General features: G+C 32.6%; 1 protein-coding gene and 1 long non-coding RNA gene across 3 annotated transcripts; one reads left to right on the forward strand and one right to left on the reverse strand.

Annotated features, from left to right (window-relative positions):
• Positions 1-456: 456 nt before the first annotated feature.
• Positions 457-19,690, reverse strand: LOC130448598 (uncharacterized). 2 transcript variants are annotated; one of them, XM_056786023.1, is made up of 5 exons: positions 19,145-19,690; positions 14,784-14,915; positions 8,187-8,298; positions 6,436-6,498; positions 457-694 (listed from the first exon to the last, which is right to left on the reverse strand). In XM_056786023.1, the coding sequence occupies exons 1-5, from the start codon at positions 19,403-19,405 to the stop codon at positions 666-668; spliced, it is 597 nt and encodes a 198-aa protein (XP_056642001.1). In that variant the 5' UTR covers positions 19,406-19,690; the 3' UTR covers positions 457-665. The 2 variants fall into 2 exon arrangements, with proteins under 2 accessions (XP_056642001.1, XP_056642000.1); XM_056786022.1 differs by lacking the exon at positions 457-694 and having other exon boundaries at positions 4,965-6,498; positions 19,145-19,661.
• LOC130448601 (uncharacterized) lies at positions 17,262-19,404 on the forward strand. The gene is made up of 2 exons (XR_008910356.1): positions 17,262-18,305; positions 18,394-19,404. It is a non-coding gene; the product is annotated as an uncharacterized LOC130448601 (long non-coding RNA).
• Positions 19,691-26,493: the final 6,803 nt, after the last annotated feature.

Consider the following 26,493-nt stretch of genomic DNA (forward strand, 5'->3'; position numbering starts at 1 on the left):
GTTTGTTCCAATTGATCTAGAAGCGACAGATGGCAGATGACCATATTTTGGAAACAATGTAAAATTGCTTTTCCGACTTCAACCTTCTGTTATTATTACAAACAAATATTCTTTTAAGAACAAATTAACCATTTCCAGTAATTGTGTGCATATATGGGAAAACAACTGACAATAGGAGACTATTTATTCACCTATACGCAGTATGGTAGGTAAGTTCAAATATAAAAAATTTTCAATTTATGGCTCCATTATTTCTCGACAGGAAATATGATTGCAGAGTCCATGTTTATATCGAGGAATAAAAAACATTTTATAGCAGCTTGCTAATTAATTCCCATTGTACTTTTTCTGTGAATTTAGAAAGTCAAAACAGATTTTATAACTATTTACAACAAAATGAAGGTAAATTTATGATATAGCGTAATTAGGTCTCATATTTAAAACTACTTTCATGCAAGTTAAGAGTTGATTGAGTTTTTCTTTTTTTAGAAATAGTAAATAAAATCACATCCCGTAGAAAAGATTTATTCTTATTATTGAAGGATTTGAACCATACCAGCTACTCTACAACATTTGTATTGGAAGAAGAGTCAACAAAATTTCTGATTTTCTGAAACCTAACCATCAAAATGGTGCTCCCCTGCTATGGAATAGAATTAAGAGGGCTACAAATATATATTCTCCACGTCAACTCCTTAAAAAATGAAATATTTGTTTAATTTCTCATTCAATTACTGGAAGCTTTATAAAAAGATATCCCTAATATACATTACCTGAAATCTCAAACGTTATAAGGAAGAGATAATTGAAAATAATAACCAAAATATTCTTTTATTAAATTATTACATATGATATAATAATTGTGCATTTGGGTTTATAGTCTAAGATCCCCCCGCTTGATTTTGCAGGTATCTGTTTTTTTGATGAAATTAATTTTAAAGGCATCTTAAGGATGTATGGAATGGATTAAGGATTGGTTGCCTTGTAAAAATTAGCCGCAATTACCTATAATTAATTTTAATGTCATTAATATACTAATAATATACTAATATGACTTGTCCTCATTCATGGCACTTAACAATGTTACGTATATGACACTTCACAGTGCCATGTACTAGCTTGAATGTTCTATGGTCATCTGGCAAGTGACAGTTAAGAAGCGGGAGACTTAGATAGTTAGGTTAGAAGATATAGAAGAACGAAGTAAAACGTGTTCTCAAAACTAATCGTGTTTTATTTAAATAATAATATCAAAGCTAACCTGAAACATGGTGTCAGGTGTGAATTAACAAGAAGAGTTAGTTTAATAAATATAAAATACAGAACTTTAGTTGAGAATAAGATTTTAATATGGATTCAAGCGGATTTAAACCGCCATCAAGTCTTGTATTTGATCAAAACCTTCATAAAAATTATGAGAAGTTTAAACAACATTTCGAAATTTACTTAAAAGCAACCGAATTAAGTGGAAAGTCAGATGAACGCAAAATCGCTTTGTTTTTAAACTCCGCTGGTGAGGAGGCTATAGAAGTATTCAGCACATTAAGTCTATCAGAAGATCAAAAAGGAAATTACAAAGAAGTCATAGCAGCTTTTGACAATTATTGTAAACCACGCAATAATGAAACGTTTGATCGTTTCAAATTTTTCTCAAGAAATCAGGCAGAGGGAGAAAGCATGGATCATTTTATAAAAGACTTGAAATTATTAGCTAAACCGTGCAATTTTGGAACTCAAGAAGATAGTCTTATAAGAGATAGAATAATTTCAGGGGTCCAAGATCATAATTTGCAAGAAAAACTATTGGGAATAAATAATTTAAATCTGGAAACTGCAGAAAGCACTTGTAGAACAACAGAAGCTACTAAGCTTCAAGCAAAAGATTTAAACAAGGAAGAAGTGAATTTAATTCGAAGAAGAGGATACAGTCAAGAGGGTGACCCTAGTACTAGCGACAGTGGCAATAATAACGGAAGAGAGTACAGGTGCTTGAAATGTGGCAGAAGACACACCAAAGGCAAGTGTTTTGCTTTCGGAATAAACTGCGCTAAGTGTGGACTAGAAGGACATTTTGCTGTAGGATGCAAAACAGGATACAATAAAAAAGATAACTTTAGTAACAGTAAGATAAATAAGAACAAAGGTAAATATTTTAACAGTCACAATAGAAATATAAATAGTAATCAACATGTAAATGTTGTTGATGAAAATGATTCGAGTGATGAAGATTTTGTTATTAACAATCTAACTGTATTCAATATTTATGAGAATGATAATTCAGAACTTGAAAAAATATGGACAGAAAATGTATGTCTTGATAATAGTGTAATTAAGTTTAAGGTTGATTCTGGAGCTCAATGTAATGTGCTTTCAATAAGTTATATAAAAAAATTAGAAAGGGAGAATGACATAATACATTCAGAGCAAAGTATTATAGCCTATGGCAACAATAAAATCAGAGTTGTAGGAAGTATAATTTTAAAATGTTTAATTAAAAATAATATTCAAAATGTAAAGTTCTTGGTTGTAGATATACGAGGCAAACCTATTCTTGGATTAAAAACCTGTGTAAAATTAAATATAATATGCAAGCTGGATGAAGTTAACTTAAAGAATAAAAGAGATCCTAAAGAAAATTTCATCAATCAGAATAAAAAGTTGTTTGAAGGTACTGGTAAGGTTCCGTTTAAATATAGGATTTTATTAAAAGAGGGTTACAAACCAGTTGTAAGTAATTGCAGAAGAGTCGCTGAAAAAATTAAAGGAAAGCTAAAAAACACTTTGGATGAGTTAGTAGACAAAGATATAATTGAGAAGGTCGATGAACCTTCAGAATGGGTAAGTAATATAGTATGTGTCGAAAAACCTAATTCAGACAAGTTAAGAATGTGTTTAGACCCTATACATTTAAATAAGTATATTTGTATAGATAGGCATCCTATACCAACAACAGAAGAAATAGGCTTAAAATTAAGAGGGAAAAGTATCTACAGTGTGATAGATATGTCAGATGCCTTCTATCACATAGGATTGGTTAAAGATAGCCAAAAATTATGCACATTTATAACACCATTCGGTAAATATCGTTTTAAGAGGTTATGTTTTGGTCTATCATGTAGTCCAGAAGTTTTCCAACGAGTAAATGAAAGAATTTTCGGAGATTTAAATATCCCAATATATTTTGATGACTTAATAATTGCTGGTAAAGACGAAAGAGAACATGATTTGATAATGAATAAAGTACTAGAGAAAGCTAAACAGTTTAATGTAAGATTTAATGCTAACAAGTTACAATACAAAGTAAAGGAAGTAAAATACTTGGGGCAGGTTTATTCCAAAGAGGGGATAAAACCAGATAATTCATATGTAGAGGCAATAATGGCTTTAGAAGCGCCAAAAAATAAAAAAGAATTGCTGAGAATTCTGGGCATGGTAAATTACTTAACGAAATTTATACCAAAGATGTCAGAAATAGTAGCACCTCTAAGAGGTTTAATAAAAAATAACGTAAATTTCTTGTGGACTGCTGATCATGAAAATACATTTAGCAATCTGAAAAAAGTTATAGGTAATTTACCAACCCTTAAAATATTTAACCCAAACTTACCTATTACAGTACAAAGTGATAGTTCCCAGTATGGAGTGGGAGGGTGCCTTATGCAAGAAGGTCAACCCATAGTATTTTGCTCAAGACGTCTTACCGAAACCGAGACAAGGTACGCACAAATAGAAAAGGAGTATTTATCAATTTATCAATCAAACAGTACAAACCGATCACAAGCCAATAATTGGCATTCAGCAAAAAGATATTAATAAAATTACGTCCAGACTACAGAGAATGCGCTTGAAAATCTTAAAATATAATTTCGAAGTTGAGTACATACCAGGTTCAAAGATGTATATAGCTGATCTTTTAAGTAGGTCATTCATAAAAGACAAAGTAAATGAAGATTGTGAAATGGAAGAGGTTGTGCATACGATTGACATTGAAAGACCCATTACAAATAGTCGGTTAGCTGAGGTAAGCAAGGAAACTTTGTATGATAGTACTCTTTAAAAAGTTACTGAATATTGCATTAAAGGTTGGCCAGATAAAACAGTATTGGATAACACTGAACTAAAGCAGTATTATAAAATAAAAGACGATCTACTGGTTCGCCATGGAATTTTATTTTTCAACGAGCGAATTTGCGTACCCAAAAAACTACAAAATCATATGACTAGAGAGCTACATAAATCCCATTTTGGTATGGAAAAAACAAAGAAGTGGGCAAGGAAAATATTATACTGGCCGGGTATAATAACTGATATTGAAAATTTTATTTCAAGGTGTCGCATATGTGAGAAATTCAGCAGAAATAAAATAAAAGAACCGCTAATACCGCACGAGGTACCTAAATATCCATTTGAGATAGTGGGGTCTGATATATTAGAATACGCATCACAATATTATTTAGTTGTAGTTGATTACTACAGCAATTGGATTGAATTGAAAGAAATACAAAGAAAAAGTAGAGATGAAATCTTAAAACAATTAAAAGTAATATTTTCTAATTTTGGATTACCTGCAAAGTTTATATCTGATAACAATCCCTACAACAGCTTTAAATTTAAAGAATTTTGTAATCAATACAACATACAATGTGTTTTTACGAGTCCCAGGTACCCAAAGTCGAATGGGTTGGCTGAAAAAGCCGTACACATATGTAAACAGTTATTAAAAAAGTGTAACAATGAAGACGAAATATTTGTTCATTTGTTGAATTACAGAGTTACACCACTATGTGGTCTTGAGGCCTCACCTTCAGAGTTATTACAAAGCAGGTTACTAAGAACAGGTTTGCCTATATCCAACAAATTATTGGAACCCAAAACTACTAACGAGTATGGGAAAAAAGTAGAAAGAAAGTTGGCAGTAAAAAGCTATCATGATAAATCTGCACGTAGCAGCTCAGATTTTAACGAAAATCAAGATATACTATTTAAATTGAAGAAGTATGGGTATTGGACACCGGGAAAAGTCTTATCAAATACTAATACTCCACGATCATACTTGGTTAGTGATGAAAATGGCAGGGTTTATAAAAGAAATTCTTCCTCTCTAAAAAATACAAAAAATCCAACGGTTATAAATGCGTCAAACAACAACGAAAATATAAACATAAACTGTAAACCTAGTAGTGCTGATGAATCAAGTGAGAACACTTGTTTGTCTAATAGAACTGATGTATATAATGAAAACGGTTGTGGAACTAATAATAATAAAACGGCAAATGAATGTACAAATGTCAAGGAAGCAAATAGCAAATGCACAAATCAGGTCGGGTCGTCAATGTACCAAATAGGTTAAGAGACTATTATACATAGCGAAAAAAAAGTATTATTATTAGTTTCATGTCTAGTTTATAGTATTAGTTAGTTAGTTAGTATTTCAATTATTTCAGTATAAGTCCAAAAAGGGGAGATGTTACGTATATGACACTTCACAGTGCCATGTACTAGCTTGAATGTTCTATGGTCATCTGGCAAGTGACAGTTAAGAAGCGGGAGACTTAGATAGTTAGGTTAGAAGATATAGAAGAACGAAGTAAAACGTGTTCTCAAAACTAATCGTGTTTTATTTAAATAATAATATCAAAGCTAACCTGAAACAAACAATGCGTGCATCTTCTCTCTTGCGCTTCCACTTACCTGGAGCGAGAGTCGTTCACAAAAATCATGGCAACCTCTGTTTGCAGCCATTGTGCAACTAGCAACCATGGATTTTCATATTCAATGTATATAAAACTTTAATTCTGCATCAAAATTAAAAAAAAAAGGTGAATGCAGTTAATTAACAATAATATACCTGTTTACACCTGGCAACCCTAATGCTGCGGCCGATTGAGAGCTGGCAACCATTTTTATTTTGATTTGTGACACCATTTCCTTTCAAATGCTGTAAGATTGACTGAAAACACATATAGCTGTAAGTTATATTAGGATATTAATGACATTAACATTAATTACAGGTAATTTCGGCTAATTTTTATAAGGCAACCTATCCTTAATCCATTCCATACATCCTCATGATTCCTTTAAAATTAATTTCATAAAAAAACAGATACCTGCAAGATCAAGCGGTGGGATCTTAGACTATTACCTATCATTGTACAGTTGAAAATAATAATATCATCATTAATCTCATCAATCTATTTAAATTGAAATTAATTTTTAATTAACTCAAATATTTATCAATATTGAATATTTTTTGAGTAAAAGAGGTAGATATTCCAAATTATAAATCTACTTTCCTTAAGTACTACTGAAAGCATATATACTTCTAGCTGTTTGCTCTTTCTAGAATACTTTTAAAATCTGTAGTGATTGTATCATTATCTATAGGATGCGACGTGCTTCTTTCTAAAACTATTCTTCTGGGGCTTCTAGACCTACCTATTCCAGATGTAGTTGGTGATCTATAAATTTCTTCTCTACTTCCCCCCTCATCTTCATGACCTAGAATAAATATTTAATAAGTTATAGAAAGTTATTCCCAAACTGCTATGACTTGTTTTTCATTATGATATAATTTACACTCGAGACTAGAGATTAAGGTTAATTATTATCATACTTTGATGAATTTTAGTACTTTGGATGGGTGAGGGTGGTTCAAATATAAACCGGAATTTTGCTATAAAAAATTTTATTATAAAGTTACAGTGGTGAATTATTTCACAGTTTTTCTAGATAAACTTCGCCACACTCTATACACTTTTGCCATCTCATCGGAAGTTTCGTATGGATTTTTCGTAAAAATCTATCGGCTTGTCACGTAACTCTTCGCACTTTTGCCAAATGTCTTTTTCAATGGATCAAATAAGTATTTCTCAACCCAATTCGTCCAACGAGCTATATTATGCTTACAGCAAAATTGCACTACGGATCAAAATACCGCATTGTTTTGATCTGAAGACAGGTTTCACCCCGTTTTTTAGTAGGTAACCACAAACCTACACGTTAATAGTGCGTTTTTCATCGAGAAAATCAAACATAATTACTACTTCCATGCCCCAAAACAGGGTACACAACACCTCGCCCGCTGACATTTGCTTTACCTGGTGCGCCTTCGTCTTTCATCCTCCACTCCATAGACATGCGTTCCCTCTCCGGAATATAGTGGTGTATCAAGTCTCGTCTGTGGTGAATAAAATATCTCCCCCCTCTCTAAACAGGAGACACGTGCAAACTTCTCAGCGTGTGAATTTCTGCTGAAAATTCAGAAGTCTTGGCACCTATCTGACTGAAATTTTGTGGTTATCGAGCTATTCATGGATTATTTTCCTACGCCTATTCCCAATTCTTCATCAATATTTCGTACAGTACTGCGTTGGTCTTCCAAAATGACTGTCTATGTCTATATCTATAGCGCTGACGTTTTCATCACTAACACTTAGGGCGCTGCAGATATGGCAAGTTTCTCACAGCGTATTTGCTTTTTCAGAAAGCGGAACACCACTCATACACTTGAGTCTTGGAGAGGCAGGCATTGCCGAATTGCTTGAGTAATTTTCGACAAATTTCCGCGGATTTTACATTACCTTTGACCAAAAAAAAAATACGAATAGTGTTGCATTGCAAAACAAACACTAGTACATAAGTTATGCTAGCCAATATTTTTTTAATCGAAATAGCAGACTCACCCAGAGTAGAATCCCATAAAAATTTTATAATAGTTTTAACTGTAGCTATAATAATAATAATAATAATAATTTTCTAATTCATTAATAAAAGTTTTGTATCACATAATGACCATTTTTCTCAATTCTAAAAGAAACACTGGAAACTTACAATATTTAAAATAAAAATAGATACTTTTCAAAACCATTTAGGCAACAATAAGTTTTAAAATAATTTGACAAAAATTTGGAAAAATTTAGGTTTTAAGAGATGCTCTCGTAAAAACCCTATTTATTATAATAAGTTGATCAAGCCCAGAAATATTTGGGAAAATCTATTATAACGTACTGGAAAATGTTGTGTCGTAATATACGGATGCTTAACTTATTATTAAAAGTAACCTGCTATAGCAATATCGGCTATGAGCAGCTTTGAACTATAAATCCTATTTTGAAGGTGGATCAAAGTCGTTTTGTGTTTTGTAATGAATCTTATGGAAACTAATAATTAATTGTAGTTGAACTTACCTAAATAGCTGGGATAGTAGTATCTTTCCCTCCACATCCTGAAAACTATGTAACCTCCTATTCCTACAATAACTAACGTAGCAGCTATGATAAGTACTCTTATCAAATTTATCTGAAGAATAAATAAAGTACGATTACTCCAAATAATAGGTGGAAGTAACATTATAAATCTACAAAGAATAACAATGATTGGCAGCAGTTCTGTTTAAAATATTCAAAATCATTTTTAAGTCACTCAAATTGACATATTTGCTTAGATAATGCAAAATAATTGTTAAGGAATCTGTCAGTTTGACAACAGATCATTTGCAATAATGGATAAGAAAGCATTGTATTCATATATTCATGGATTAGTTGAGATGAGTGCATTTGAATGGGTCATTTGAGACGCTGGTATAGACTAATAGGATAGACAGAATAAACGCCAACATGACGCTCTGTAGACGTTCATAAATGACAAAAACGAACCCCGAATTTAAAGCTGCGCAGTATGAACGCAACATAACCTTAAAAGTGCATGTATGTAAAGGTGACATAGTTTTTTAAGTGGTCATGGATGATTTTGAATTATTCATAAAGTATTATAAACTTTTAATGTATGAAATGTGTAGAGAAATATACACAAAGCGTCATTTGACTCGGCGCGGCGTTGATGGGTGAGACACCTCAATTTGATTAGAAATATCTACAGTTACTTTACTACAACATATTAAAATGAACGAAATAGATCTAGACCAATTTTTTAAACATAGAAGAATGAATCGTGGTTTATATGATCAAACTTTTGAACTTATTGAGCAGAAACTCAACAAAACATTCAATAAGAAAGCCTGATTGTCGATTGAATCAGGAAGTTAATCACCAGTTTTGTCATGTAATTTTCAAATGGGAAATGATTTCCTATATTCTGTCAAATTTCAGTTTTCTTGTATCCAGCCGGCTGTTTGTTATATAAACACTTACAAGCACGTATAAATTCTATCAGCCTTTTAACGAGATATGGAGGATAGAGGTAAGGAGAACCGTCTTGTATGAGGGGTTAGTCAAAAAAGTGTTCAGCGTACAAGCGCGATCATTGTGTGTGTTATCACAGTTTCTCAATAAGTTGAACTATCTTTGACCTTTATGAACGTCTAGAGAGCTACATGTTTGCGTTCATTCTGTTTTCCGCTCCAAGACTACGAAAAGTAAATTTATTTGGTAACTTTGAAGCATAATCGCCAGGTTAATGGATTCTCTCTGTGAACCGCTACTAACCACTGCTTTGATAGCGAATGAACGCGAGCTTGGCACGCTCTAGACGTTCGAAATTTAAATTGGCACAGAATGAACGCGAGCATAACGCTAGTTCGATAGTAAACATAGCCTTAAAAGTGCATTTATACGAAGATATTATTTGAACGGTCATGGACGATTTTGAGTTATTTATTTACTGTATAGAATGTGTGGAGAAATATAGACAAATCAACATTTGGTACGGTGTTAGTGGGTAAGATCCCTCAAATTGAATAGAAATATCTGCAATTACTTCACTACAAAATATATTAAAATTGAAGAAATAAATCAAGACGATTTTTTTGAACATACACGAATGACAGACGACAGAATGGTAGAAAGGAATAATTCTCCAATTGGAACACGGAGTAGGGGTCGACGAAGGAACAGTTTATATTAACAACTTTTGATTTTATTGAAGAGAGAACAAAATATTCAATAGATAACTTAAACATTAGATTAGGAGCTTAGTCATCAGCTCTCGTGATGGAGTTTTTAAATGGGAAAATCCACCGTTAGAGAAATAATTCCATATATTCTGCCAAATTTAGCTTCTCACTATGACTTAGAGAAGTCATTTTGATTTATAATTATTAAATTACCTTGTGCAACTGCAAACTACTAGGTTTTGTTTTTGACGTTTAGTACGTAAGAAGTAGAAAGTTTTTTTTGAACAAAACGTAACTGCACAACTCACTCGCCGATAAGATAGCAACATTGTTCGAGTGTTAGAGTGTTAGGAGGAATAGTTTTGAAAATAGTTACAATTGACGATTGACATTGGTTCATTCTGTTACAATAGTTGAGAAAATTTATTAGAAGAAAACAAAGAACCAAACTGGGAACCTCTCTAAAGGAGTGATTTCATTGGTCACCTGTAATGGTATAGATGAAATTAATATGCAATTAGGGTGCACGAAAATATGTCCTTACTATTGTAATTAGTACTAAGAATGCTTCTTGGCCCAAATTGCCCTTTTGCAGTCCCCGTAATTGCCATCTTCGTAGCCTTCGACAGCAGATTTCGAGATTACTCCTGACTTCACTAGCTTTGAAGCATAGCTCTTCCACTAGATCGAATCCTACGATTTTCTTCCATGTATTCATAGGAGCTTGATAGTGGTGGAGGTTATGTATCGCAGTTTTCTTCTCCATTATATAGAATCTACAGCTCGGATCTGTATTGTATCTGTGATAACTGATTCTTCTTCTTCTTTGTTCATGCGTTTATACCGCAATGTCTCTATTTAGCTGCAGTATTATCACGGCCCCATCTGAAGGATTTATTTCCGCCTATGAAGATATTGGCCTAACAGTAGGCATATCAACGTTATATAAAGTATATAGAAGATAGGAAAAGAATTAGTTTTGATTAATGACAGTCATGATGCGATGGCAAGAGTTTACCTCATGTCAAATATCGTGCAAGATCCCTCATATGCATATTCTGCGCAAAAATATCAGATTGCTGAAACAGACAATTTTACCCATATGCTTTTAAGCCGAATGTCTCATTGATTGATAATTGTGTATTCTCTAGAATTGATGGCAATACATATCAAATCTTTATAATTATTCATACTATTACACTCTCTTGCTTAAAGCTTCGATTATACTAACTATCATGAGAACTATATCAGATATAAATAAATTTGGCACAAAATTATGAGGTATGACATTTCATATAATAAATGTACATATATGGTATGAGGAACATGAAATATTGTATTTAACCCTTTAAACGGAACTTTCGTCTGTCAGATTTGGCACTAGATTTCGCTAGAGAGCAAGTGAAAGAGTAGGGTTGAGTGCCTCAGTCCAAACCTACGCTTCTTCAATACAGGATGTTCACTGGACCTTAAACAAGTGAGAATTCCCTTTTCTCTAACCTACACCGTCGCGTATAGTGCTTTCACTACTATGCCAATCTTGTATCAGACGGGTGTTCCTACTAACATATTGTAACGTTTTTCGTATTTATCTGTGAGCTTTGTCTCTTACGTTTTCAATTCATTTACATACTATACAATACACTTAACTTATAATAATTACTATCACTTAAACAATTTCTGCGATAACTTTCACTAATTCGTTATTTTCACTACGACTATTTATTTAAAACTATCTAACTGCCTTACATAAACTTATTTATATATCACAAATAGAATTCTAGAACAAAAAGAAGCACAATAAATAAATAAATAGATTTTCTTAGAATTAGAAATACTGTAATAAACCACCTTCTATTATAAGAAGGTCATCAAAGGCGCGCCCGTCATTTATTAAAAACAGATGAAAGGCGCAGCGAATTCGCCGAATTTCAAAATTCCATTGAAACTGTACAGGGCTGACTTAAGGACCCATTTCACGGGCTTGTTCGTAACATTACCTCTCCTTAGATGGAAGTTCCTCCTGGAACTCATAGATAGCTGAGACTGGATGTTTAAATCGGCAACTGGACCCATTCTTGCACTTTCCGATCATAAAGGAATAACAGGGTACCATCTTCACCAAGTACTGATGATGGTGTGGATAACCGCAAATTAATATGAGCATCCCAGTCCTGAAATATCACCTCTCCCATTTTCCTGACGACTCGCCAATCCAACTGCTTACTTGCTATCTTGGTAATAGCCAGTTTCTTCACGTTGGCAACACATGGTCGCGGAGACTTTGAATCGATTCCCACACATTACGGTAGGTAGATTGATCTTGAAATTCATTTTTGACTGCCAGGTAAAAGGTGTTCCGTGAATCATGTTTAATTTTCAGCGTCTTGCCGGGGGCTGATATCTAATCATCAAATTTTTTTAATTGACTTGAAGATGTGAGTGAATCAATTCGTGTATATCGTCCATTCTTCTTGTCAATTGGATCACATAATATTCTCACGCTACGTCTTATCCAGGTCTACAGCTAAATTGTAGGTCACAAAGAAGCCTCATTTCACATCCAAACAGGTGTCTCATCGGTGGACTGATTAATAGATTAGCCAGCCAATGCAATAGGGAAAAATACTAATCCCAATCTCTTTGGTTAGGCTAGAAACCACTTTGGACAGATATCTGTCAACGGTTCTGTTCATTCTCTCAACAATTCTATATGATTGTGGATATAATGCGGTCGACCAGGTATTCTCCATTCCCAGCTGATCACAGATTTCCTGGAACACATGGCTCTCGAAGTTTCTTCCTTGATCGCTGTGGACTTCCAAGAGCACACCATATCGGCTGATAAATTCTTTTACCAATACTTCCGCAACAGTTGTGACCTCTTGATTCGGAATCGCGTAATTTTCCACCCATTTTGTATAATACTCAGAACTCAGATCAGAACTAGGATGTTTTTACCACCACTGTCTGTTGTCGGAAATGGTCTAGCGATATTCATTGCATTTCTCTTGCGATGTGTTCTATTACTCATAGCGCAAGTCGTACGTTTCTAACACCAGTCCTTTACATCGTTGGAGTTGTTTATCCAAAAAAACCTTTTACGGACTCGCTGAATGGTTTACTTCACTCCCAGATGACCTCCTGATGGACTATTATTTAACTTCTTCAGTACCTCTTCTACTCTCTTTCTCGGAACGACTAGATGTCTTCTCTTCTCGGAACCATCATCATTCTCGAGGATTTTTATTAAAAGGCCCTCTTCTAGGACAAGGGATTCCCAATGAGCTCAATATGCTTTTAGTGCCGTTGAAAAGCTACGTCTTCCTTTGATTCGGCTTTATTACTGTCGGAGCAGTCTGCTGGGCAGGGTCGTCTAGATAGAGAGTTGATATTTCGATGGCAACAGTAGAAGGAGGCAAGCTTCTGATCCTGGTTTGGTGCTGCCCCCTTGTAGGCGACTCGTTCTTGTTTTCCCTATGATTGGACTTTGTTGTTTGAAGACTGAAGCCTTCGTGGCTGCATCGTACTCTGTAACGGCATCTACCAAGGTTATCGGATGGGTTAATCGAAGCATTCTCTGCATATCGTGATCGCGCAGGCCATCAATGCATGTATGGATGTCCATTCTATCATGTTTTCTGGTGCTGATAGTTAAGCAAATCGAACAAGTAGGGCAATGTCTACTTTGTACTCTTGAAGAGTTTCGTCACGCTTCTGCCTTCGGTTCTTCAGCTGCGATTGGTATAGGTGCTCTAGATGACCATATCGCATGTCCAACCTCTTCTTCAGCTGTTCTAAGTCGTCAAGAGGTACCACCTGGAGTAAACCTAATGCGTCTCGCAGTGCAATGGTCAAGTTCACTTTTTTTCTTTATCACACCAATTGCCTCCGGTTGCCTCAAACGTAATTGGTCCAGGACGTCTTGCCGTGGGGCCTTAGCTCGTGTAGAACTGTCTACTCAGTTTTGAGTGGTGCTTGTATATTGCATAGTTCTGTATGTTCGATCTAGTTTTCTACTACAAGGATATCGTCTATTCTCGAAATCGCGATCATTTTAGAGACGACATTTTGATTTTGCCGTCAGCGTCAATGTCGGTTTTCAATAATAAATTTCGGCAGAATTGTTGCTCTTCATAGTCGAAATATCTTCCTTCATGGTGGAAATCTTGTCGTCAATATTGGCAGAAATACCATTTTTCATAGTCGAGATATCGTCCTTTATTATAGAAATCTTGTCAGTACTATCCGAAATATCTTTCTTCGGATTTGAAATCTTCTCGTCCATATTAGCTAAAATTGACGATATCAAGGTAGAAGACTCGTATTTGAATAGATAAATTTCTGGATCTAAGCCGTTACTTACCAGGCTAATTTAAGTCGTTCTACAATTTCGCTCTTCTTACCAAACGTTTCCAACTCACGATTCTCCAGTTCGGTTTTTAGTTCCGTCACTTTCAGATCACTCAATCGCCACTATTTATTTATTTATAATATCCCTCTCCTGACACCAATGTAACGTATTTATTCTTTACCTTTGAAATATCTTATGTGTCAATTAACAAAAAAAAACTAGATGGAGTAAATAAATGCCTTGAAATATTGGGTGAGTTCACAAAAAAGAAGCTAATTTCCCATATCCCTCTAAGAGACGGATGTTTCTCATGACTCAAAACATCATGTTTCGTCTGAAGGGAACATGGTGAGCTAAGCCACTGTTCACAATTTATGACTGCGAGTCCTCTTAGTTATATATCATTTATGTTAGTGTTACTTATCTTACTGCAGCTCTTCTATGAAGAAACTGCTAGACATACATCAAAGTGGACACAAAAAAAATGTACCATATGATTGTGTCATGAAAGTCTGTACGGAGCATTTGCATCTCTTGCAACTGGAGTATTTTACATGCGTCTTACATATAAATACTTACATTGGAGTCATGTTCGTAGACTTCTTCCCAATCTTGTTCAACTATTATTCTAGTTCTTTCCACTCTTCTTTCATTTCCAATAATATTTTTCGATACGCAAGCATATATACCATCTAATTCTTTTGAAATAGACTGAAAAATGAATAATTGAAATTGAAAACTGATGGTATGAATAAAAATATTTCGAACAAAATCAAAAACACATTTCTTAAAATAATTTCATAAGATGCCATATGCACCAGATGAAAAATCTCAACTATAAATGTCTATCTCCCTGATTGTGTGCATTACAATGAAATTATTCCCAAATTCTTTATAAGTTGACAATATTCCGTAAATAACTATACAAGGTGATTCATTAAGAATGTCCAATCTCTGAACTGTAGATTCCAGACCTCAAAATATGATGATTCTGCTCAACATGCCTCATGCAAATATTGCTAGTTTCCGAGTTTGCTTGGCCACCAATTGGCCCTGAATCAAATCCTTTGGATTTTTCAATTTGGTCGCAAATAAAGGCATTAGTTTACAAAGAAAAAATTACTTCTCTTCCACAACTGCGACGGAAAATAGAAGAAGCCGCGGATGTAATTAAAAATAATAGACAAGAATTATTTGATATTAAGAGATCTTTACGTAAGCGGATCATAAAGTGTATTGAAGTAAATGGTGGGCATTTTGAGCATTTGCTTTGAAGTTTTTAATTTTTGCTTACAAATTTGTTATTGTTACATATTTAAGGAATAATAAAATTTCTTTATGAAAAAATTAAAATTTATTGAACTTTTCAGAAGCAAATAACTCGATAACAGATTGAGTTACACGAATCAAAGACGAGTAATTTTTTTGTAGAATTCAACGCTTTTCAATATTTTTTTATTATTTTAGTTGTAAGTTTAGCCCAAAAGAAGTTAACTTTGATTTAATTAACACAAACAAGTGTAACTAGCGCCCTCTATTAGCAATGTTAAATTAGAGAGCAAATTATGATTGCTTATGCCAAAAAACGTAAAATTGCCAATTTTCAAAGAGAAATTGTGAAATCATAAAAAATTATTGCGAAAATCAAAATTTAAATTTAAACTTTGAACACGTCGTATCTCGGAAACTAGCAATATTTGCATAAGGCATGTTGAGCAGAATCATCATATTTTGAGGTCTAGAATCTACAGTTCAGAGATTGGACATTCTTAATGAATCACCCTGTATATATATAGTTGCGACATGATTCGAATTACAGAAAGAGAAACATAATAGAATTGACAACAGAGGGAGAAGAAATCAAATTGAGAATAAAAAAAAATAAAAATTATGAAATATGACAGGAAACTGAAATAGAGAAAGAAAAAAATAGAGGAAATGAAAATGATTAGAACAATATTAAGAACAAACAAAATTTTGGCAAATGATTACAGACAGCGTATCAATCATGTAATTGCTAGAGTATTTGTAAAGAATAGGCGAAAATATAGTGCTAAAGTGGGAAGAAGAAAAGCAGGAAGTGCCAGATCAGCCCAGATCAAAGTGGTTATAAGTACAGAAAATCTGAATGCAAATAAAACGATGGAAAGAAGACACTAAGAACAGAACCGCACGGAGGAACAACTACCGGATATAATATGAAGAAAACGGAGAATTATCCAAATAGCAAAAAAGATCTAGAAAGCTGCTCAATATCAAAAGGGCTGTGCAGTTTTCCTTCAGAAACGATCATAAAGAACGTGTTCAACTTCGTTAAATCTGGATTATTTAATAGCCATACAATGGATGCAACAATAGTTGTTTCATAAGATGAGCTACCTTCAGTACTATTTTTTCTTTAATACTTATATTCCTAGTTGATGGGTAATCAAAACATATATGTTCCACATCAAAAGTTAACAGACTCTATTCCGGTTTTATAAAGTTGATGGTTTTTCGTTGTTTGCTGTAAACAACGTTATATTCAATGAGCACTAAATTCTTAGGAGGAATCAGATAAAGGTTAAAAAGTTAGATGGACATAAAGTCTTTAGTTTGCAATTGACAGGAGAGTTCACAACATTCTATATATCATTCTTTGTGGAAGATGGATGATATCATAATATAGTTACACTATCTCATAATTTGATGCTCATGTAAGAAAAACAATCTGTAGAAAATAGTTGCTGATTGTTAAACAATGACAGAACAGAATCCTATTAATGAGTGGATGGAAAATATGTCTTCGTTCACCATAATGTGTCCCATGCCAAACTCAAAGCACCCTTCTTTGATGCCTCAAAGACCCATGTTCAAATAATAAGGGTCAGCGAACATCAAATCAAGATTTCGACGAACACCTATACCCATAATACTTGTGAGTTACCGATCAGCTTCACAGGGGGTCCAGAAATGGTGTGGAGTGGAGTCAATATTTCTTTTAATAAGAATTCATTTTTTAATTTCATTTTAAACTTATTTGTGCGAAACGCCACGTCATAGTGTAAGTGATGTGCATTTTTATTATAGTATGTGAGTAATTAAGATTGTTCTATTTAAAACAATATCTTAGACGCCAAGTTCGGAAAAGGTTTGACCTTGTTATTTCGAACCGAAACACATAACGTACAAGTGAAAATAAATATTGACGTATGCAAGTGTCCTAATACATCTATTTAAAACAAACACCGTAAATATTTATATATAACATTTATAAGCAAAAAAATATAGATCACAATACATATTGGTTTAGTTCAATCAATTCATCATTATGAAGCAATGCCATAACAATTTTAAATATCATTGTTATACGCATATATTCGATGGCAAATTAGCAGTGAAGGATAATTGGATAAAATCATAAAATTTTCTCATTTATAACATACAAAAATAATAGGATTAGAAGATTTTGCGATTATTCTAGTGTTTAATACGAGAAAATAATATTTTTCTTCAAGTGTAAATAATATCTATATTATTTTTGGCAACAGAAATCGTAGAAATAACCTATTCTTTTACTAGTAAAATAATGAACGCTCATTATTGTACTAGTAACAAAATAATGAGAAACGATAGCAACGTCTTATTATGAGCATTGTAACCAAGTAGCCAATTTTTATTCAATTTGATGTTTGTCAGTTTTGAAACGTGTATTGTGAAAATATCTCAAGAAGAAGAATTTCAATGTACACCTCGGCTTGAAGAAAAAATAGTATATATCACTCGGAGTAGAAAACCCATTATATCTGGGAATCTGGTCTCAACAAAAATAATAGCTTTCTCACTCCTAGTAACATAATGTACTATTTGTTTATGTCATCAAATTAGTGCAGTGCTCATTTATGTTTTCCAATGAAAAGCAATAAAAGACACCGAAGAAAAGTTACGTAAATATTATCCTAAAAGTGCTTTGTCCCATGAAATGACAAGTGGATAGAGTTAAAATTTTTTTCTGTGAAGTGAATGAGTGAAAAAGGACAGTTGTCAGTAGTGTGGTAATAGAACATACTTGGGGTGTGATAAAAATATGGTAGTTTATTGCATTGGGAACATAGTAAAAAGGTAACAAAAATTGAGCTCCTGGAAGCCTTCCTGGCCTCCTCAATATCAAGAATTGTATCAAAATGTTATTTATTCAACTTTTTTTCAGTTACAAGAGATCCAAACGTAGCATGGTGCCAATTGTGGTGAGTGAGGTAAATGTGGATAGACAGGAACTTTTTTAATAGGCTGTGACACGTGCTCACAATGAAAAAGAAAGCCATTGACCCATTTTCAATTAACTAAAAATTGAAAATAGTCTCATTTTACTGAGGGTATCTGACACGATATGTAGAGTAAAATAATTTTTTCATATTGTAGGTATACTTTTTACGATTTTTTGTTCATTTTCTGAATAATATGCCCACGAATGTTGTTATCCCGAAAAATGGAAAGAATGATATACAAATATTGTAATCAATTAACAAAGTAAGTTTTAAATATCGAAATGTAAAACACTTTTCTTTACCATTCGTACAAGGAATTTCTAAATCATTGTAACATTCTTTCTGTAAATGAGAAATTAATAAATATATTTGTCAAAATAGATTAAAAAGATCATTTATTCAAGAAGTTATAAGAATTTCCATTGTTGACGAAATTCAAGAAAAATTCATTTAAATGAATCTATATATTCTTATAATAAGAAAGTTTCGTTTGGATGATCGTTTATCACATTTTTTTTTTCATTACTTCGCGATACAATTTTGAGGTACTGAGACACCTCAAATTCTGATCAAACTTGGGTTTGATTTTACTTTGAGGCGAATTTAATTTATTTGGTGATATTTAGAATTAGAATCCAGTTAATGACTTAGAATCCATATTATTTATATTAAAAATTTGATATTTTCACTAACCTTTATTGTTAAATTTCCAGATATGGCATCTAAAATGAAAGTGTCGTTGTCAAAATTTTGATTAGAAGGTCCAATAATAACATTATTATCTAAAATCCAGTATTCAAATGTGTGATTCAAATCACTGCTTTTACAAGCTATCACTAATGTTTGTCCAACAGACACTTCCAGATTAAAATACCCTGTCCTATTAACATTTCCAACTACAACACATTTATGTAACACGTATGGGAGAACAACAAATATATATATTTTCCACATATTTAGTTGTTTTTTTTTTCTAACCAAAACACAGGCGTATGTACATAATTCTTAGTTAAATTAAATGAAAACATATGAAAAACGTTTTCGAGGGTTTCACAATAACTGATCAATGTTACTCTCTGCCAAGATTTCGTGGATGTTAGCAGCCTTCACGTCACGTTTTATAATTGTAAAATTAGTAACGATACGTCACTAGACATGCCTATCATACTTTTTTTTAAAATTGAACTGTAGAAATAAATGTTGCTTCGCTATTAAACTGAACTAAAAGTTCATACCGACGCATACGTAACGTACTTTTAAATTGGTGAAGGTGTTTCTTGCCAACGTCAGTCAACGTCAATATACATATATATATATATATATATATATATATATATATATATATATATATATATATATATATATATATATATTGATTGATAAAAAATATTTTGATAAAGACTGAAGTTAAGTCGAAACGTCAAAACGTCAATATTCACCTATCTTTTAAAAATTATTGAAATAAAATCATTTTGAAACAGAAGAACCTAAAATCAAGAACATCTAGAAAATAAATACACAGGGTGTCCCACGACCAATTAAAATTATCTGTATATGGCAAAATACTTATAGTAAAATCATGAAAATTTCTACGTTTGGGCGTTTTAAATAAAATATTTTCAAAGACGGTTTTACCGGAAGTCGACTGTATTTTTGTTATTTTAAATAGAATACCCTGTATATTAATACATTTTTGAAATCTATGTAACATTTTAGTATACTTTTATCTGAAAACTTCATTCGAAAAATGCGTACTTTTCAAGTTATTAATTTTTTTTTAAATCTACCTTTGTTAAAGATATGAAAATGGTTTCTGTTTGGTTGGTTTTAACAAGGTCACAAGGATCTGAATATATTTTGAAATATTTTTCATTTTATACAGGGTGTTTATAAAAAGTGTTCAAAGTTTAACTTCATAAATATCAAATTTCTCCATTTTTTAATGAAGGACCACCCGGGTTCTTCTATTTTAATGCATTCGGGGGTAAAAAATAAGGCAAATTCATGTATACTTTCCTATACATAAACCTTACCGTTATCCAGATATTAAATGTAAATTTTTAGAGATACAGATACAGATCAATAACTGGTTTAATTCGAATAACTTTCGCTTCAAATTGTTGATTCTTTTAACAATATGCGAGTTTGGCCGTGGTCTATCTGGATATCTTGCAGCAAATAAAGTACATGTTCTTGTAACAATTTTGTCACATTCAGCATGTATTAAAAGCAAATTTACATAATCTTCGTTATTAAATTGAGAACGAGCCATTTAAATGATTTTCGAAAGTATCAACAACTGATTAATGACAGTTATATAAGTGTCATTTATTACGAAGCCTACTAAAAGTTAACATAAAAAATTGGAACTTGTCAAAAAATACAATAATAATTCAAATCCTCAAATATTTCGGAAACGACTAAAAGTTGGAATAGGATTAGTAAATACAATTTGATTTGATTTTTGTACAGACCTTGACAAGATAAAGAAAAATACTTTTCTTAGTGCTTGTATCAACAAATCAAATTAAAATTTAGATTACACCTGCATCTCTAAAAATTTTAGGTTTACGATTTAGGGTTTATTTAACAAATCAATTAATTGAGATTTTAATTCAAGGATATCTTGCAAAGAATCTTCTCCTCCAAGAATGTCATCAATGTATGTGGAATTTTGTAAAGCTCTTGCTGCTAAATGATATTTTTTTATGTTTGCAATGTCTAATAAGCACCTGGTGGCAAGAAAGGTTGAGCTTTTCAGATCATAAGTAACTGTTTGAAGCTGCAAACATTTAATTTGTTAATTTGAATTGAATTTGAATTAGAATCATTCTATACATTTCCTTATATTTGCTAGAAGAATATATGTGTATGTTCGAAAAATTATTAATATTTCAAAAAGTTCAAACACTACCCTCAATTTCGTTGTCTTTTTATCTTCATTAATGACAAGATGATGCGCCATGAAGCGAGTAGAAAAATTACCACTTTCATATTTTTGATATTAATTATTTTTGCAAGACCCAAACTAATGTTTGCTTGTGATTTTGTCCTCAAGTGTAAATTTTGTAGTTAGGCCATAATTGTTTTCTTGTGCAGATAATTCTAAATTAGCTGCCTTTGTTATTTTGAATGAAGCCTCTGTGACTCAGAAAATATATAAATTATAATTAAAAGATGAAACTTTCAGCTTTTGAATAAAATTATTTGTAACGAAAGAAGTATGACTTCTTAAGTCAGCTAATGCATAAGCATTTAAAAAATTACCAGACTGTTTTTTTTTTCGTGGAAATAATTAGACTATGGAGTCTTTTTCATCTTTTATTTATCTTACAATGCTTTTATCTAATACATTCTATTTGGAACAACCCTACAATAAATTAATCTTAAGGCCTGTTTACACAGATTTTAGCGTATACTAACAACCCCCCTCGCTAAAATCTCCCAGACCTAACAAATTTCTAAATTTATTAAAATTATCGAAAGGTAATTCTTTAGTAATCAAATCAGCTTGTTGATTGTTACTTTCAATATATATTAAATTCAGAAAACCTCTTTTAAAGTGCTCAGAAACAAAATTGTACTTTAAATCCAAATTTTTGACACTTATATTGTTAGAGGGATTTTTAATTATTACAATACATCCTTGATTATATTCGAAAAAGTAACTGATTCAAGATTGATGTTAAAATCTTTAAACAACTTTTGCAGCCATAAACCTTCTTTTACTGCCAAACAAAGTGCTATTAATTCTGCCTCTGTTGTCGAAAGTGACACAGAATTTTGTTTCCGAGTTACCCACATAAAACTATTGTCAAATCTTAAAAATAAAACCTGACACTGATTTTCGATCACACAAGTCACCGCCCCAATCAGCATCTACAAAACATGTTAAGTGTGTTCTTGCTTTCTTACATACTCTAAGCCTACATTTGCCCTTAAGATATTTCAACACCCGTTTTAAATGTGTCCAAATTTCATCTGAAGCCATGTCCTGGTAGCGACTAAAATAATTTAATAATTTAATTTAAGTTTGAGCCCGTACATCTAATGTGCCTTTCAAAATGCCGTTTTTACTTCTAATTACAAAAAGTAAAACTTAGACTGATTTCCAATAATTAACATGGTTCTTATTATAACCATTTTAGCTACGGTTGAATGAACCTCATCAAAATGTTGATCGTTCTCTTGCTTAAATCCTCTAACCACTAACCGAGCTTTATGTTTATCTATCTCTTCTTCTTCTAAATTTTTATATGTGAAAACCCACTTTGTATCTAAAATTTTAATTTTTTCAAGTTTTTTCACCTCTTCCCAAGTTTCATTTAATTTAATCGACTCTAATTTCCTATCAACAGCTCTTAACCACTTGTCCCTACATTTTCTGTATTTTAATTCTTCAAAATGATTTGGTGTATTTTCAACATATCTATAAGCCTCAAATGCCATATACAATTCATAATAATCAAATTTTTTCGGTATTTTTATCGATCGTTTACTATCTCCTCTACTCCTAATCTCAAATATTTCATCATTTACTTCTTTATTAATTTCAATACAAACTGTCTCTTCCTCTCTATCTATATTGTCAGAAATATCATTCTCTTTATCTTCTCTCATATTCATCTGTCTTCTATATCAAAATTCATTTTCATTAAATTTAACATCTCTGACAACTATCATTTTTTGTTTTTCTAAGTTCCAAAGACGATGGAACTGTGACCCATCATTATACATTTTTCAACCTTTGAATTTAATTTACCTCGACGCTCTTTTAGAATGTGGCTATAACTCAAACAACCAAACTCTGATACTAGATTTCTGCAGGTGTTTTGCCATCTAACCCTGCTGACGTCCCTCTATTCAAGATATAGTTTACAGTCAGTACAGCTTCTCCCCAAAACTCTTTAGGTACTCTTGACTCATTTAAAATAGCCTTTACTCTCTCTACCAAGCTTCGATTTTTTCTTTCTGCCTTACCATTCTGTTCGGGGGTATACGGAATAGTATAATCTAAAACAGTACCTCTTTTACAGTAATATTCTTTGAATTCATTCGAAATGTACTCCTCTCCATTATCACATCTTAATGTTGATATTTTTCTATTAAATTATTTTCACAAAGCTGAGTTATTTTGTTTTCCTTATTTTACTGCAAGTATTTTTCTTTTTTTCACGGCAGCTTCCTGAGCTCTGGGCCCATAACCTTTCGTGGAAATAATTAGACTATGGATTCTTTTTCATCTTTTATTGAACTTAAAATGCTTTTATCTAACACATTCTATTTGGAACAACCCTACAATAAATTAATCTTAAGGCCTGTTTACACAGATTTTAGCGTATAGTAACATTTTTAACATTACTTTAATTGTAGGTAACAAGACTTCATCTCCGAAATTCTTTGCAAGACAGGAAATTTAAATATTTTGCCTGTATTCTCGTTATTATCCAGATGTAGAATACTGTTATGATTTTTTCCACATTTAACACAGTTAAAATCCAATTTACATTTGCCTTCATGATTTTTTAAGCATATTGTGCAATGTAACTTATATTGAACCTATAAATTTTATCCTTTCGATTGTAGACAGGGACTAAAATTTTTTACAATTGTAAATTCTGTGCCCATTATTATTAGAAAAGGTACATTTTGTTTCCTTCTTTGTGATAGTTTGCCTATGATCAGCGCTTGTCATATGGACATATTGTTTTTCTTTAAAAGATTCTACTTCTAGCTGATTGACAGCCTCAAGTGCAGTAGCACGTGCCTCTTAAAAATCGTTTAGTATATTTCTGAGACTACCTAAGATACTTGGCAAGTCCAAAATAGAGTATAGAGACTATACATTCTATTGAGAATTGTAGCCGCTCAAAATTGAGCTCTTTTGACCCTGTATTTTTGTATGTGGTCAACCCATATTTTACCCTATTTAATTACAGTTTATCACATATTTTCGCAGCTTCGAGTATTGTTCTCTGTCCTACATCTGTTTGTTCCAGTCACGTACTCCCAGATTTTCTATGTCTTGCACAATCTGATCTTCCCATCTATTTTTTGTTCTACCAGGCAACCTTTTTTCGCTTGGTCTCTATTCTGTGATTTTCCTTGTGCCCTGCCTTTTTTCCATTCTTTTAATGTGCCCGTACCATTGTATTCTTTTTGCTCTAACTGTATTTACTATATCCTCATTTTCTAATATATTCTTAATTTCATAGTTCATTAGTCTTCTATAGTCATAATTTCCAGCTTTAACTAGTCCTTGAATTTTCCTAATTATTCTCCTCTTATATATCCTTAGTTGTTCTTTGTCTATAGTTAGCCTCATTGTTTCAGCAGCATATGTAACTACTGGTCTATCGCAGTCTTGTAGACTCTCAGTTTGGTTGCACTGCTCATTCTTTTGCTCTACATAGTTTTGTACTTATTATATGCCCTATATTCAGCATGAATTCTTTGTTTTGTCTCGTTTTCTGTGTCATTTTTGTTGCTGATTTATTTTCAATCCTCTTTTTCCTGCCTCTCTTACAATTTTCTTTAATGTGTTCTCTAGACTCTTTCGGTCTCTTGCTATTAGTGTCAAATCATCAGCATATGCTATTACTTGTATTGATTTATTAATGATACTTCCATTGATATTACATTCTCTTATTAACTGCAATGTTAAACAATACCGCTGATAGTCCGTCACCCTGTCTTACCCTAGCATTTATTTCTATAATACATAATATAATATATAATTCCTCATTCCTGGTCCGGTTTTTGTTATTACCCTTGTCCTAGAATTTAGCATAGTGATTTTCACCAATCGTATCAACTTTTGGGGTACTTGGAGTTTATCCATGTCCTTTATAACCGTCCTACTTTTCAGACTGTCGAATGCTTGTTTTGAAGTCGATGAATAAATAGCATTTGCCTATTAATGTTGTGCTCATAGCTTTTTTCGACCACTTACTTTATAGTATGTATGGCATCTACTGTAGTGTACCTAAAACCTGTTTGGTATTCCCCTATTTCTGGTTCCACTACCTTTTTCAGTCTATCATTTGGAGAGTAGGGACGTTTTTTCCCATACCAACTGTGCATATAGGAGTAATACATATATGACGTGACCAACCTTTTTTAAGGTCAAGTATTTTTGCCTTTATTGAAGCTTTACCTTTTATCGCGGAGAATGATGTATATCACAGATTAAGACACTAATATTACGATAGCATAGGAAATACCGTTAGCACTTTACACACGCTGGAAATGATGTATGTAGAGGTTTTCACTACATAAAAAAAAACAATAAATATCCTAAGGACCTCATAATTGCAAACTCTCCCATCTCAATCTATATAGTTGAACAATTTTATCCCATACGCCCAACGGACTAAAGTCGAATTAACATAGTTGCAACACAAAAAAAAAATCTTATCATACTGGTCTTCATTGAAACGAAGAAGCTGAGCACAACGCGCGACAAGCACTAATTAGTGAACTAGGTGGTTAACATTAATATAAAACCACTACTTCATTCAAAAGCGCAAAATTGTGACCAATTGAGTTACAAATATCCCAATCGCAACTACACGATATGAAACCAGAAGTGAAACCCTAGTCGCAGTCAATTAGTCCACGTTGAAGCTCCCAAATGTAATTATGCAACACACAAAATCAAACAGTTAATGAATATGGGCCCAAAATTTCAACAACAACTTTGATCACAATCTAGAACAAACACTTAGCATGTAATACCCAGAATCTTTTCAAATATTTGAAGACATTAACAAAACTATTAACTATTTATAATCTTATCGCTAATTACTTCTTGTGTGGATGCGACAGGGCCGTAGCTAGAATGAAATTTAAAGTAGGTGATCAGAAATTTGATGTAGGGCACAAGGTTTTCGAAATTGACCTAAATCCCTCTATTTAATAATACCGTCCTTTAGATAATCAAAAAAAACATCTACATAAACACAACAAGCATAAAAATCAAAACATTGCAGGAAAATATGACGAATATTTCACAATAACAAACATACACTCTAAAAACATAA

Source organism: Diorhabda sublineata, chromosome 9, assembly GCF_026230105.1.
Source record: "Diorhabda sublineata isolate icDioSubl1.1 chromosome 9, icDioSubl1.1, whole genome shotgun sequence".
In the NCBI taxonomy this organism is placed as follows: Eukaryota; Metazoa; Arthropoda; class Insecta; order Coleoptera; family Chrysomelidae; genus Diorhabda; species Diorhabda sublineata.